The 13,249-nt window shown below is 60.2% G+C and overlaps 3 protein-coding genes across 5 annotated transcripts in view; 1 reads left to right on the forward strand and 2 right to left on the reverse strand.

Moving 5' to 3' along the window:
* MROH1 (maestro heat like repeat family member 1) overlaps positions 1-2,251 on the reverse strand; it is a 66,820-nt gene extending 64,569 nt beyond the window's left edge. For 2 of the 3 annotated variants that reach the window (XM_089898429.1, XM_022555282.3), the window contains exon 1: positions 2,216-2,248. The gene's annotated coding sequence lies outside the window, so the exon portion shown is untranslated. Of the gene's footprint in view, positions 1-2,215 lie in introns of all 3 variants that reach the window. The other variant, XM_089898428.1, reaches the window with a different exon arrangement.
* Positions 733-9,427, forward strand: LOC149746890 (uncharacterized). Its single transcript, XM_089899190.1, is given in 12 exon segments — positions 733-1,015; positions 1,959-2,224; positions 2,356-2,522; positions 6,553-6,976; positions 7,337-7,498; positions 7,500-7,801; positions 7,885-7,949; positions 8,265-8,400; positions 8,474-8,589; positions 8,907-9,061; positions 9,126-9,270; positions 9,273-9,427. Coding segments are annotated over 12 exon segments (2,376 nt in total).
* Positions 8,260-13,097, reverse strand: HGH1 (HGH1 cochaperone). The gene is made up of 6 exons (XM_022555451.3): positions 11,573-13,097; positions 11,400-11,500; positions 11,202-11,300; positions 10,908-10,999; positions 10,694-10,816; positions 8,260-10,608 (listed from the first exon to the last, which is right to left on the reverse strand). Exons 1-6 carry the CDS (start codon positions 12,196-12,198, stop codon positions 10,429-10,431), a joined length of 1,221 nt encoding a protein of 406 aa, XP_022411159.2. The 5' UTR covers positions 12,199-13,097; the 3' UTR covers positions 8,260-10,428.
* Positions 13,098-13,249: the final 152 nt, after the last annotated feature.

A 13,249-nucleotide genomic window follows, 5' to 3' on the forward strand; every position in this document is an offset into this window, starting at 1 on the left:
GCCAGGAGCTGGTCTGGAGGGTAGGTGTGTGAGGGGAGACTGGGAAGTCAGGAGGCCCTGGGGGGGTCACGGGAACTCCCCACCCCCACCCACACACAAGGCCCAGGGTCTTCCCCTCTCTTAGCACAGGAGCTAGAGAAGGAATCAACTTCCAGAGTCCCCGACAAGAACCTGGGCAGATGACCCAGGAAGCACAGTCCTTTGAGAACACCGCTTCTCAACATAAGCCATGCTAAGCGGTGTCACCCCAAAACTGGGTGGCCCTCCAGCTCAGTGGAGAAAGCACGTTTCTCATGACGTCCAGCAGCCAACATTCCGTGAGCACCGAGCAGGAGCCTTCCTGGGGCCCTACCTTGAGAAGATCAAGTAACTCAGCTCCACGAAGGGGCTCACGAGATCTGGGGCTGCTGATCACAGACAAGCAGCGAGCCGGCTGTCCACCTGGGCCTCGGTGGACCCTGGGTCTGAACTAAGCACAGACACCTGCTTCCAGGCACAGGCGGCAGCTGTGAAGGTGAGGGAGCAGGCAAGCAGCCACAGGCTCCACCTCTGATCCCCTGAGGGCCCTCAGCAGGCAGCAAACAGCCCTGGAGGAGTGAGAAACAGCAAGACGCAGGTCCAAACAATCCACCACAGCGTGCACATCGGTTTCAAGGTAACCAAGACAGCTCAGCTCCAGGTGATCCTATTCTGACACCAAAGAGAGACGAGAGACACGTGCTCGCGGGAGCCATGGTGGCCGACGACCCTGCTGACAACAGCATCCCCAGGCCCTTTGGCTGCCAGGACCACAGGGGCAACCACGTCACAATCATGCCACCACTCAAGTGTCCCACACTGATGATTCCCGCATGGGTCTCCTGGGGCCCAGCGCCTGCTGGCCTTCTCCATCTGGACCACCATCGCCACGCACACTCAACAGCTCTAACACCATCGTCACCCCGACTTCTCCCCGACCCCCACCTCACCTGCCTCTTTTCCTGTGTCATCGTGCACTCAGCTACGTGGGTCAGAGGTCAGCATCACCCCCTCCTGTTCCTCTATCTCCCTCCCCACACCCTACAGTGACTCACTGACCACCTTCTTCCCCACCTCTACCACCATCCCTTTCCAGGGTGGTCCCCTCAGCCAGCTTCCACCCCAACCCCACCTGCCCCCCGCACCAGGCAGCCGCTCCCGCTTACATCCCCACACCCGCCCCCTCTGCCCCCCGCACCCCTTTGTGCCTCACTGCCCTTGAGCTTACCAGTCAGCCCCGCCCCCACCCCGGCTGGGCCGGCAAAGGGCAACCTCAGGCCCTAGCTGTGCTGGCGCTCCAGGAAAACCAGAACCCAAACTTGGGCCTAAGGGCCCAGGGGCTGACTGGGAGCCAGCCCTGGCCTAGCACCACGTAGCTCTCACCTAGATTGAGATCGGGACTTCCTGCAGCCCTCTAGCTTCACGCCTACCTTACATGACCAGTAATCCTCAGGACTGTGGACAAAGTACCTCCCTGCTCTACAGTCAAAGAGAAAATGGAACGAATACAACGGCCCCTGCGCGTTGGGACTCTCGGGTTTAGGCTTAGCTTCCCATAGGGAGGACCCCGTTTTCCCCCCGGGGAAGCAAGGACGTGGACCACACGCCTCTGGAGTGACAGGCGCTACAACTGGGGACCGAGCGCCCCCCAGGGAGGAGACGGGCACAGAGACCAGGTACCCCGAGTCCCACCCTGGGAGGGGACGGGCACGGGGGCCGGGCTCCCCATGCCGTTGCGACGAAGAATGTGAGCGGCTCGGCTCCCAGGGCGCTCTTCCGGGTTGTGACGCGGCAAATGCGGCTCCGCGCGCAGCTGGGCGCACCTGAGCCCGGGGAAGGGGGTGGGCTCGGCCCCGCGACGCCCGGGACCCTTTCCGCGCTCGCTCGGTGACCTTGGAGAGGCGCCCCCTGACTCGGTTTCCCGCGGCGGCCTGGCCAAGGGGGCGGCCCGAGAGTCCGCAGCCCAGGCTTCCCCGAGGGGCGCCTCGCCGAGTTACCGCCGCCAGCCCCGATCCCCAGCCCCAACCCCGTTTACCTGAGGAGCCGCGGCGGCCGCAGCCCGGGATCCGCCCTCCCGCCTGCCGCTGACCGGAGTGGGCGGGGCCACGCGGCGAGCCCCCCCCGCCCCCCCTCCCCCGCCAACCGTGGCCCGGCGCGCGGCAGCCCGGCCCCGCCCCCAAGCGATCTCTGCGCTCACTGGTCGGAGGTGCGTCCCTCTCGCCCTCTCCACCTGGTCCCCCGAACCCCAGAGAGTGAGAGTGCGCAAACTCCGCCTCGCGCTCGGCCCCGCCCCCGGCCGCCCCGTGACCGCCACACCTGACTGTTGGGCGCCAGTAGGGCAGCCCTGTCGGCCTCAAGGCGTGCGGCCGGCCACTGCGCAGGCGCAGGACGCGGCTCCCTTCCCACTCTGCCGTGTCCTCGTACGACATTTACACCGCGATGATCCCGGCACACAGACACCGCCCCACATACCGGGAGAGGCATCGGCGACGCCGGCTCGGCGCGTCAGTGCGCCCAAAGCCGGTCCTCTCACAAGCACATACCTGTCCAGGTACGCACGCCAGGTGGGACTGACCTGGACACACACAGGCACTGTCATGCCCTATATCTCTCACACATGCACACACACTGAACACCCAACCAACACCCGAGAGACCCAGGGCCGAGGAACCCTCCGCAGAAAGGTACACACACGCAAGCCGGAGGCACACGTCCAGTATGCCAACAGACCGTGGGAATCAAGATGAGCAGCCATAGGGCTTTCCTGGTGGCGCAGTGGTTGAGAGTCCGCCTGCCGATGCAGGGGACACGGGTTCGTGCCCCGGTCCGGGGGGATCCCACATGCCGCGGAGCGGCTGGGCCCGTGAGCCATGGCCGCTGAGCCTGCGCGTCCGGAGCCTGTGCTACGCAACGGAAGAGGCCATGACAATGAGAGGCCCGCGTACCGCAAAAAAAAAAAAAAAGATGAGCAGGCATCAATGAAACTCCTAGGGACTTCCCCGGTGGCCCAATGGTTAAGAACCCACCTGCCAATGCAGGAGACACGGGTTCCGGGTTTCAGCCCTGATCCGGGAAGATCCCACATGCAGCGGAGCAACTAAGCCCGTGCACCACAACTACTGAGCCTGCGCCCCAGAGCCCGCGAGCCACAACTACTGAGCCCGCAAGCTGCAACTACTGAAACCAAGCACCTAGAGCCCATGCTCCGCAACAGAGAAGCCAACACAATGAGAAGCCTGCACACCACAACCAAGAGTAGCCCTCGCTCCCACAACTAGAGAAAAGCCCAGGCCCAGCAACAAAGACCCAGCGCAGCCAAAAATAAATAAATAAATTTAAATAAATAAATAAATTTATTTATTTATTTTAAAAAATAAAACTCCTAGAAGAGAACATAGGCAAAACATTCTCTGACATAAATCGTACCAATGTTTTCTTAGGTCAGTCTTCCAAGGCAATAAAAGTAAAAGCAGGCCTTCCCTGGTGGCGCAGTGGTTGAGAGTCCGCCTGCTGATGCAGGGGACATGGGTTCGTGCCGCGGTCCAGGAGGATCCCACATGCCGCAGAGCGGCTGGGCCCGTGAGCCATGGCCGCTGAGCCTATGCGTCTGGAGCCTGTGCTCCGCAACGGGAGAGGCCATGACAGTGAGAGGCCCGCGTACCACAAAAAAAAAAAAAAAAAAAAGTAAAAGCAAAAATAAATAAATGGGACCTAATCAAACTTAAAAGCTTTTGCACAGCAAAGGAAACCATAAACAAAACAAAAAGACATCCTATGGAATGGCAGAAAATATTTGCAAATGATGCGACCAACAAGGGCTTTATTTCCAAAACATACAAACAGCTCATAGAAATCAATTAAAAAAAAAAACCCCAATCGAAAAATGCACAGAAAGGACATCCCTGGTGGCGCAGTGGTTAAGAATCCGCCTGCCAATGCAGGGGACATGGGTTCGAGCCCTGGTCCGGGAAGATGCCACATGCTGTGGAGCAACTAAGCCCGTGCACCACAACTACTGAGGCTGTGCTCTAGAGTCCGCAAGCCACAACTACTGAGCCCACGTGCCACAACTACTGAAGCCAGCATGCCTAGAGCCCATGCTCTGCAATAAGAGAAGCCACTGCAATGAGAAGCCCGCACACCACAACGAAGAGTAGCCCTGGCTCACCACAACTAGAGAAAGCCTGCAGGCAGCAATGAAGACCCAACTCAGTCAAAAGTAAAATAAATAAAATAAATACACTTATTTTTTTTAAATGCACAGAAGACGTTTCTCCAAAGAAGACATACAGATGGCCAATAGGCACATGAAAAGATACTCAACATTGCTAATTATTAGAGAAATACAAATCAAAACTGCAATAAGGTACCACCTGACACCAGTCAGAATGGCCATCATTAAAAAGTCTACAGGGCTTCCCTGGTGGCGCAGTGGTTGAGAGTCCGCTTGCCGATGCAGAGGACATGGGTTCGTGCCCTGGTCCGGGAAGATCCCACATGCCGTGGAGTGGCTGGGCCCGTGAGCCATGGCCGCTGAGCCTGCGCGTCCGGAGCCTGTGCTCCACAACGGGAGAGGCCACAACAGTGAGAGGCCCGCGCACCGCAGAAAAAAAAAAAAAAAAAAAAAGGCTACAAATAACAAATGCTGGAGAGGGTGTGGAGAAAAGGGAACCCTCCTACACTGTTGGTGTGAATGTGAAGTGGTGCAGCCACTATGGCAAACAGTATGGGGGTTCCTCAAAAAACCCAAAATAGAGTTGCCATATGAGCCAGCAATCCCACTCTTGGGCATATATCTGGAGTAAACTATAAGTTGAAAAGATACATGTACCTCAGTGTTAATAGCAGCACTATTTACAACAGCCAAGACATGGAAGCATCCTAAGTGTCCACTGACAGATGAATGGATAAAGAAGATGTGGCACATATATACAATGGAATACTACTCAACCATAAAAAAGGATGAAATAATGCCATTTGCAGGGACATGGATGGACCTAGAGATTATCATGCTAAATGAAGTAAGTCAGAAAGAGAAAGACAAATATAACGTTACCCTCCCCTTGAAATACCTGGCGCAGCTTCTCTTTTCCTAACCCCCAGGTCAGTAGCAAACCAGTTAGTTTGCCCATATTTTCTATACTCCAGGCAGTTTGCTAGACAAGGGTTGTGGGTGAGCAACGGAATATCAAACACCAGCCTTGTTCTCAAGCAGCTCACAGTCCAACAGGGATAACAAAATGTGTCGCAGCAGTTCAATTCCAAGCATTCTAAGGCTTTCCCTGCAGTGGGAGTACCCTGTGGACTGTGGATCCCAGTGGGGACAAGTCCAGTCCCCAGCCACTGCCAGGACGGCAGCCCCCAGCCACTGTGCATTCCAGCTCACAGAAGAGAGACTACGACTTGGGCCTCAGTTGTGTCGTCTGGAAAGGGGGCATCGCTTGGTGTTACTCAGATTTGAAATCCTGGGTGTGAACTGCCTACCACAGGACAGGCACGTCGGGTGCAGTCTGTGCACAGAAGCAGGACTCTGGGAGCTGGTAGTTGCCCCTTAGAACAGCACCTGGCTCACAGCAGGCACTTAGGAAACATTGGCTCCCCATGGTAAAAGCACTCACAGAAGACTCCAGGGGCCAGGAGAAGGGAGGGACCATGCTGGCGCATCTCTCCTGGAGCTGGGGGTTTGAGGTGGACCCAGGTGGGGGCGAGGGTTACTTGCTTGCTTGGGAATGTGTCATCAAGTGTGTAGACAGCTCTGGGGGAAAGGCCTCTGCAGCAGGTCTTGGCCTGGGCAGAAGCTTCCAGGCCTGAGCAGAGGAAGGCTGGGTGGCTTTGGGAATTCTCTGGCTGGCCAGTGGTTTTTTTGTTTGTTTGTTTTTGTTTTTTGGCTGCGTTGGGTCTTCAGTGTTGCGCGTGGGCTTCCTCTAGTTGCGGCGAGCAGGGACTACTCTTCGTTGCGGTGCGTGGGCTCCTCATTGCAGTGGCTTCTCTAATTGTGGAACAGACTCTAGGCGCGTGGGCTTCAGTAGTTGTGGTTTGTGGGCTCTAGAACACAGGCTCAGTAGTTATGGCGCATGGGCTTAGTTGCTCCGTGGCATGTGGGATCTTCCTGGACCAGAGATTGAACCGGGGTGTCCTGCATTGGCAGGCGGATTCTTAACTGCTGTGCCGCCAGAGAAGTCCCCAGGCCAGTGGATGTGACTTTGCACTTTCACTGCCAAAGGCCTGGATTCAATCCCTGGTCGGGGAAATAAGATCCTGCAAGCCTCACAGCACCGTCCAAAAAACGCCTCTTTTGGCCCTTGGGGTTCTCACCCCAGAGAATGGGCCTCGCGCAGGGTAGGGCTGGTTCCAGCAAGATGTTCTTAGGGCAAGCAAGTCCTGGGGGATAGGACACCCCCTTCGAGGGCACACTGCAGGTACAGCTACAGAACCTTCCATTCTAGAATCTGCCCCTGCTATCCCAGAGCCTGCCTTCCCCCATGCCAGTCTATGGTTGTGCAGCTGTGTTAGCCTCCCACCCCGAGTTCTCAGTCCTGGTCCCTCCTGTGTCTCTGCCCCAGTCCCAGGAAGACTTCAGAAGCTTGGCTGCAGCCTTGAGGGGGCGCAGGTCCCAGCTGGCCTCCTGCAGCCCCATCACCCCTGTCCCGCTAACAGCTCAGGCCTCAGTCACGCCTCCCGTCCCCCATCCCCAAGGCCCTGCGGTGAGCTGGATGGCCCCAACCCCTTCCGCAGTGCCCTGACCTCCGGAAGGTCAGACCAGACATTCATGGACCAGAGAGCCTTCATGGAGCAGGTATGCCAATGCAGGGACAACAGCTACCTGCCTTCCTCCAAGAAGATCAGCTCTGGGGCCTTCTCCAAAGTCTACCTGGTCTATGCCATGCAGGAGCACACACAGCACAACTCCAAGCTGGCCTCTGACCTGCGGGGCACATGCCACACCACGGAGAGGCAGGCCGCCTCCTCCCCATGGGGTGGGGGATCCGTGGTTCACCCTCCAGCCCAGCCCTGAGGCCCCTGTCCTAACCCCACTCAGGCACTGCCCAGGTGCTCTGGCCCCCTCCTGGTCCTGCATCCTCCCTGAAGGCCAAGGCTCGGGCAGGCTGATCACTCCCAGTTCCTGGATCCGTTGAACACATAAGTGCCTGGGACAGGAGTGAGCAGGAGACCAGAGCTGCCCGCCAAGGACGCTGCTCACCGAGCCTTGCCCCGGCCAAGTTCAGCAACATGCACAAAGGCCACAGGGCCTGTTCTGCCACATCCCGCCCCCAAGGGGCTGTGGTCTTCGCACAGTGGCCACCCTCCACCCCCGCAGGTGGCTATCAAGATCGTCTCCACCGCTGAGGCCTCTGTGGAGTTCTCCTGCAAGTTCCTGCCCTGTGAGATCTCGTCACTCAGTGCTACCTACAAGCACCTGAACGTGGTGGGCAGAGACCCCAAGACATCCTGGTCCCCTCCTGCCCAGCCCAGGCCTGCCGCCTTCCCCTCCTGGGACCCTTACGCTCGAGCCCAGCCCCATCCTGAGACCCCAATCCAGTGCACCTGACAGCCCCTCCTCGGGGTGATGGCAAGCGGGCGGGATCCAGTAGGTGCAGCTCTACGAGACCTACCGGAACAGCTGGCGCGCCTACTTGGTGCTGGAGCCAGCGGCCCGTGGTGACCTGCCGGAGCACATCAATGCCGTGTCCCACGACTGCCGCTGCCCGGGGCTGGAGCAGGGGGCCCACAGGCTGTTCCGGCAGCTAGTCAGCGCCGTCGCGCACTGCCCCAACTCAGGCATGGCAGTTGAGGGCGCCGCCCAGCCCACCCGCCCACCGCATGGAGAGAGCCGCCTGAGCTCAGGCCCAGCCTCACCTCCGCTTCCCCATGCAGGGACCTAAAGTGTGAGAACATCCTGCTAGATGACCGAGGCTTCCTAAAGCTGAGCGGTGAGCCTGCGGCCCAGCCCGCAACCCTGCCCCCAGCCTGCGCCAACTAACTGAGGTCTTCGACTTCTGCGGGCCACACATACCCCACTCTCGCCCCAGCCAGGCACCCAGTGTCTACGCTGGCTTGCTCCAAACTTCTGACCCCAGTCTGCCTTGTCCTTCAATCCCCCTAGGAGGCCTACACCCCACCCTCGCCCAGAGCCACACTTGCAGTAACCCCACACACCCCATGCCCACCACACAGCCACCCCGCAGGAGCCCACTTACACCCCGCCCCTCACCCGCCCCCCCGCCCTCCCTGTATGCCCCCTGCAGACTTCGGCTTTGCCAATCGGTAGGGGCTTAAGAACTCGCGGCTGAGCACCTTCTGCGGCTCTGTGGCCTACACAGCCCTGGAGGTCCTCACGCGCAAGTACAGCGGGGAGCAGGCTGACCCGTGGAGCCAGGGAGCGCCACCTCATGGGCTCCAGGACCCCTAGGGAGGGGAGGGGAGGGGGCACGCCCTGGGAAGCCCACGCCCCCAGAGGTGTCATCCTCTACGCCATGGTGACCGGGAAGCTGCCCTTCAAGGAGCGCCAGTCCCACCGCATGCTGTACCTGATGCGCCGGGGCCCCATCTTACGGCCAGGCCTGTCCCCAGGTGAGCGCCTCCACCCTGTGTCCCTCCCCGGTCCCAGCCCGCACCCAGGTGGGCGGCAAGAGAGAGCTGGGTCCAGAGAGGTGGAAATGTGTTGGTGGCCCCGCTAAGCCTGAACCCTGCACTAGCCCAGGGCAGGCCGCCTCACCTCTCTCTGCCTGTCTCCCCACATGTGAAACATGGACACCCTACGGCCGTTTGGGAAGACTGAATGGGATGACCCCTCCAAGCTGCCAGCATTGTTGGCCGTGATGGCTGCGGGCTGGGGCGCGAGAGAGCAGTGGCATCTGTAGGCCACATCCTTGAGCCCTCACCCGCAGAGTGCCAGGACCTAATCCGAGGCCTGCGCCAGCTGCGCCCGCGAGCGCGCCTGGGCCTGCAGCAGGTGGCCGCGCAGCACGGGAGGCTGCCCGCCGCACATGCGCTCTTCCGCACCGTGCTCAGCGGCGTCACACCAGGTGCTGCATGCCCACCAGTGTGGGCAGGTGGGCGGCTCCTCAGCGCCCCACCTGACCCTCCCACTCCGGTCAGTTGCAAAGAAGCCTGAGGAGTCCGAGCTCCCAATGTCCCCAGACAACGTGGAGCCCAGCGCGGACTCAGATTCCCCAAGGCCGCTCCTGCACCTGCGGCAACCCCAGCAACAGTGCACCCCCCTTGAGAGTGCCTCTGGTCCGGCGCCCGAGCCCACGGAGTCTCCCCCGAGACGAGGTGCGACCCTGCCGGGCTGGGACTCTGGAGCACGGAGACGGCCAGTCGTGCGGTGAGCCCCTCCAGGCATCCGCTGTCGCCATGCTCCATGTCTGCCATCCGGACCGTGCCTGGACACTACTTGGTTAACTGAAGGTGGGCGGGAGGGTGGGGGTGAGGCCAAATAGAGCGTTTATCCTGTGGAGCCAACGGTGTGGACTTCTCAAGGCAGGAAGAGGGCCGCGGGCCTTGGGGCATCTGGAAAACAGTCCACACACCTCCAGGCCAGAGCTTTCATTTATCTGGGAGGAGGGAGGGAAGAGAGAGGGGACCGCACAGGAGGGAGGCACCCGGCACCCACGAAGAAGCCAGCCTTGATGGGCGCACCAGTGGAGTGTCTCCAGCTTTGGAGGGTGGTCAGGGGAAAGACGAGCCCAGGGCAAGGCTGCAGGCACATCAGGGAGGCTCTCAGCTCGGCAGGCAAGGGGCTCTGGGGAGCTGAGGCTCAGGCAAGCTGACCAGCGAGAGGGCCTAGCTAGTGGGGGAGAGCGAGGGCATCAGGTCAGCCCAGGACTGGGAAATAGGACTTGAGGAGCTTGCAAAGAGCAAAGGGCAGGTTTGGGCACAGGTCAAGTGGAAAGGTGGGGAGCATGAAGGGGAGGCAACACCCAGCAAGTGCTCCGAGGACAGGCCACAGGGGTGCAGCCCTGGGTAGACCCCACGACAGGCTGTGGCTGGTGAAAACCTCAACAGGTGAGCCCTTTGAGGCTGGGTCTCAGGCAGGGCCCCAGGATGGAGGGGCCTGGGGTGGGACTGGTACCAAGGGGCACTGCAAGCACCTGGGTGCCCCCCTATGCCCAGACCCCTGTAGCACCGTTGGGACTGGGAAGCTCCAGCTAGCCCCTTGGGCTTGCAGTGTTTTTCTGTCCGGCCCTGCTGGCCATCCCCGTGGAGATACCTGAGCAAGTCATAGGGTTGGGCCAGCTCTGGCTGAACAGTCCTCCTCTGAGCAACCAGCATTCTTGCTGGAGCCAACAGAGCACAGAGCCAGGGGACCCAGAGGCCTGCGAGCGGCTGCACACAGACCCGGTCTGGGAGGCCTGGACGGATGGCGAGCAAAGGTGGGCCCAGAGCTGGCGGCAGGCTTCGCGGGCCTCAGGTGGGTGCAGCTCCCTCTGAGCGCGTCTCTGGGGCCACAGCTCCAGCTGCTGCCGCACCGCTCGCGCTGCTCTGCTCCTGGCGGTCCTGCTGCTGCAGCTGTCGCTCAACGTCCTCAGGTACTTGTACCTCCAGCAGGTTTTCCATGCCATGCTCTGGCTCATCCCCAATGAGAACCTGCCAGCAGGGCAGGCAGGGGAAGCAGGTGAGCAGCTGGCTGGCACACTGTGGACATCCACCACTCCCCCAACCCTGCACCCACCTGGATGAGTTTCTCACAAGTCACCCGCACATCGGGCTCTGGCTCCCAGTTGTGCAGCTCGCGCAGGATCAAGTAGGCTCCCTGGTCCCTCACCTGCTTCCGACCAGGTGCCGTGGCCGTCAGCTGGGAGAGGACAGAGGTTATCCAGACATCAGTGTGCTAATATATAAGTGTGGGGGGGGGGTGACATTAATGTAGCAGTACTCTGGCTCACCAGCATGATGGCCTCAATGAGCATCTTGCGGATGTCGGCATCAGGATCTCGCTGCTTGTCTTGTGGCAGGTATTGCAGGTCAACGGGCAGCCCTAGGAGTGAATTCACTGGGTCCCTATGCTGGCCCCTGGTCTGCTAGGCAAGACCCTGCCATTGTAAGGCCCATCTGTGTTCAGCAACTCCCTGCTAGAAGGTTTCAGAAGGGGCCCTGATCTGGACACTTCCTTCTGCCTCTCCCCCCACTGGCCTCCCCTCCTGCCAGACCAGCCCTGAGGCTCGACCCAAGCCACTCACGCGCCATCTCCTCCTCGGAGAAGTCCTCAGGCCCAGCCAGGGGCAGTAGCAAGTAGGGGAGAATGTCCACCTCAGGCCCAAGCAACCACTCATGGTGTCCTGGGGAGAAAACAGGAATGGAGGCCAGTCCAGAGGGGCCCCAGGGTCCAGTCTATTCCTCCCACTCCCCGACACGGCAACTTCCTCACCACCACTCACGGTGCTCGAAGCAGCAGTTTCGCAGTGTCCCCACCACCCCGCCCCTGCGCACCGAGGAGTCCGGGTATTGGGTAAGGGGCAGCAGACGCTGGACCACGCACCTGGAGGGAAAGACCACTCAGTGCCGTCCCTGCTCATTTCCACGCCCTCCCCGCGAGCGCCCTGGGCTTCACCTGTCGTGGTTCAGCAGGAAAGCGCGCGTCGCAGGACGCTGGCTGAGGTTGGAAAGCATCGGCCCCAAGTAGTGCAGGGGCGCGCGGGCGTTGTAGCCGGGAGTGCACAGCGCGAGCACCAGCCGCTCCAGGCCCGACTCCCCGGGCTCGGCGGCCGCCAGCGCCGCCATCAGCGCAGTACATGGCACCGGCTCGCGGCTGAGGTTAGCCAGCACGGCGGCCGCCTCCTCGGCCCAGGGCCACTGTGGGTCCAAAGCGCAGCCCAGCAGGCGGGCAGGTAGTCCGGGCTCGGCCGCCAGCAGCGGCTCGTGCAGGCCAGGGTCGGCAGCCAAATTGACTAGCGCGCGAGCGGCGTCTCGGGCCGGGGCTGGAGCAGGGGCCACCGCCAGCTCGACCAGAGCCCGCAGCAGTGCCGCCTGGCCGGCCAGCAGCGTGCGGCCGGGCCCCGAGCCGGTCAGCGCCAGCACATGCTGCGCCGCCGCCGCCTGCAGGTCAGCCCGCGCCCCGAGCGCCAGGAAAGGCAGCAGCTTCGCCGCCTCCGCCTTCGGGCCGGCCTCCAGTATCGGCGACCCTACGGAGGCGAGGCCACCGGCTGACCCACCAACGACCCCTTCGTTCTCCCGCATGCTTGTCCGCGTGCTCCGCTACGCAAGCTCAACTATGTGGTGCGCCTACAGGTGGGCAGCGGCCCCGCCCACCAGGGTACCGGAAGCCCCGGTGACCAATCCGAGGCTACCGACTCTGCGCAAGGGGCGGGACCGGCGCGCGGAGGCGGGGCCACGCCAAGCCCGGGGGATTGTGGGATTGGTTGCCGGCCGGAAGCCGGGGACCTCGGGCTCTGCGCGGTGGTGGGGGTCGTGCAGGGACAAGCTTTGGGCCCCGGCATGGCACGGTCCCTTGGGGGTCCTGCCAGCCGCTGATAGCAGACCGATTACATTCCCTCTTCCTTCATGATTGGCAAACATCCGTCTTCGCGGGAAGAAAAGCAGGATCAATTACAGTGATTGCCTTTCTAGTGTATCCCTGGCATACTCTCCGTTTGATCGTGATGTATTTTCGGTTTTATATATGGTTGTATTCAGTTTGCGAAAATTTTTTTTTTTTTAATTTTTGGCTGTGTTGGGTCTTTCTTGCTGCGCGCGGGCTCTCTCTAGTTGCGGCGAGCGGGGGCTACTCTTCGTCCCGGTGCGCGGGCTTCTCATTGCGATGGCTTCTCCTTGCGGAGCACAGGCTCAAGGCGCGCGGGCTCAGTAGTTGTGGCGCACGGGCGTAGTTGCTTTGCGGCATGTGGGAATCTTCCCGAACCAGGGCTCGAACCCGCGTCCCCTGCATTGGCAGGCGGATTCTTAACCAGTGCGCCACCACGGAAGCCCTTATTGGTCTTGTTAAAGAACCACCTTTTGGATTCATTTCTTTATTTTCTTTTTCAAGTTTATTGATTTCTACTTTGACCTTACTGTTTCCTTTCTTCTGCTTACTTTGAGTTTAATTTGCTGTTCTTTTTCTAGTTTCTTAAGGTAGAAGCTGAGGTCATTGATTTGAGACCTTTCTTCTTTTCTAATATCGGGGTTTCCCCCCACTTATTACCTGAGTCATGGGTTATTTGTTATGTGCTTTACTTTTACATAGATTATAAGCCTCTTAATAGATATTATTTTTGTTTCACACTAAGGGCTA

The sequence above is a fragment of the Delphinapterus leucas genome, chromosome 17 (genome assembly GCF_059928025.1).
Source record: "Delphinapterus leucas isolate spDelLeu-1000000601 "Yukka" chromosome 17, BTC_Dleu_Yukka2, whole genome shotgun sequence".
NCBI lineage: Eukaryota > Metazoa > Chordata > Mammalia > Artiodactyla > Monodontidae > Delphinapterus > Delphinapterus leucas.

Coding starts and splice junctions, on each gene's coding strand:
- HGH1 (XM_022555451.3), bottom strand. CDS start 12,198: ATGCGGGAGAACGAAGGGGTCGTTGGTGGGTCAGCCGGTGGCCTCGCC. Junction 11,301..11,399: donor AAACTGCTGCTTCGAGCACC/GTGAGTGGTGGT, acceptor TTTTCTCCCCAG/GACACCATGAGTGGTTGCTT. Junction 10,609..10,693: donor CTTGTGAGAAACTCATCCAG/GTGGGTGCAGGG, acceptor CCCTGCTGGCAG/GTTCTCATTGGGGATGAGCC.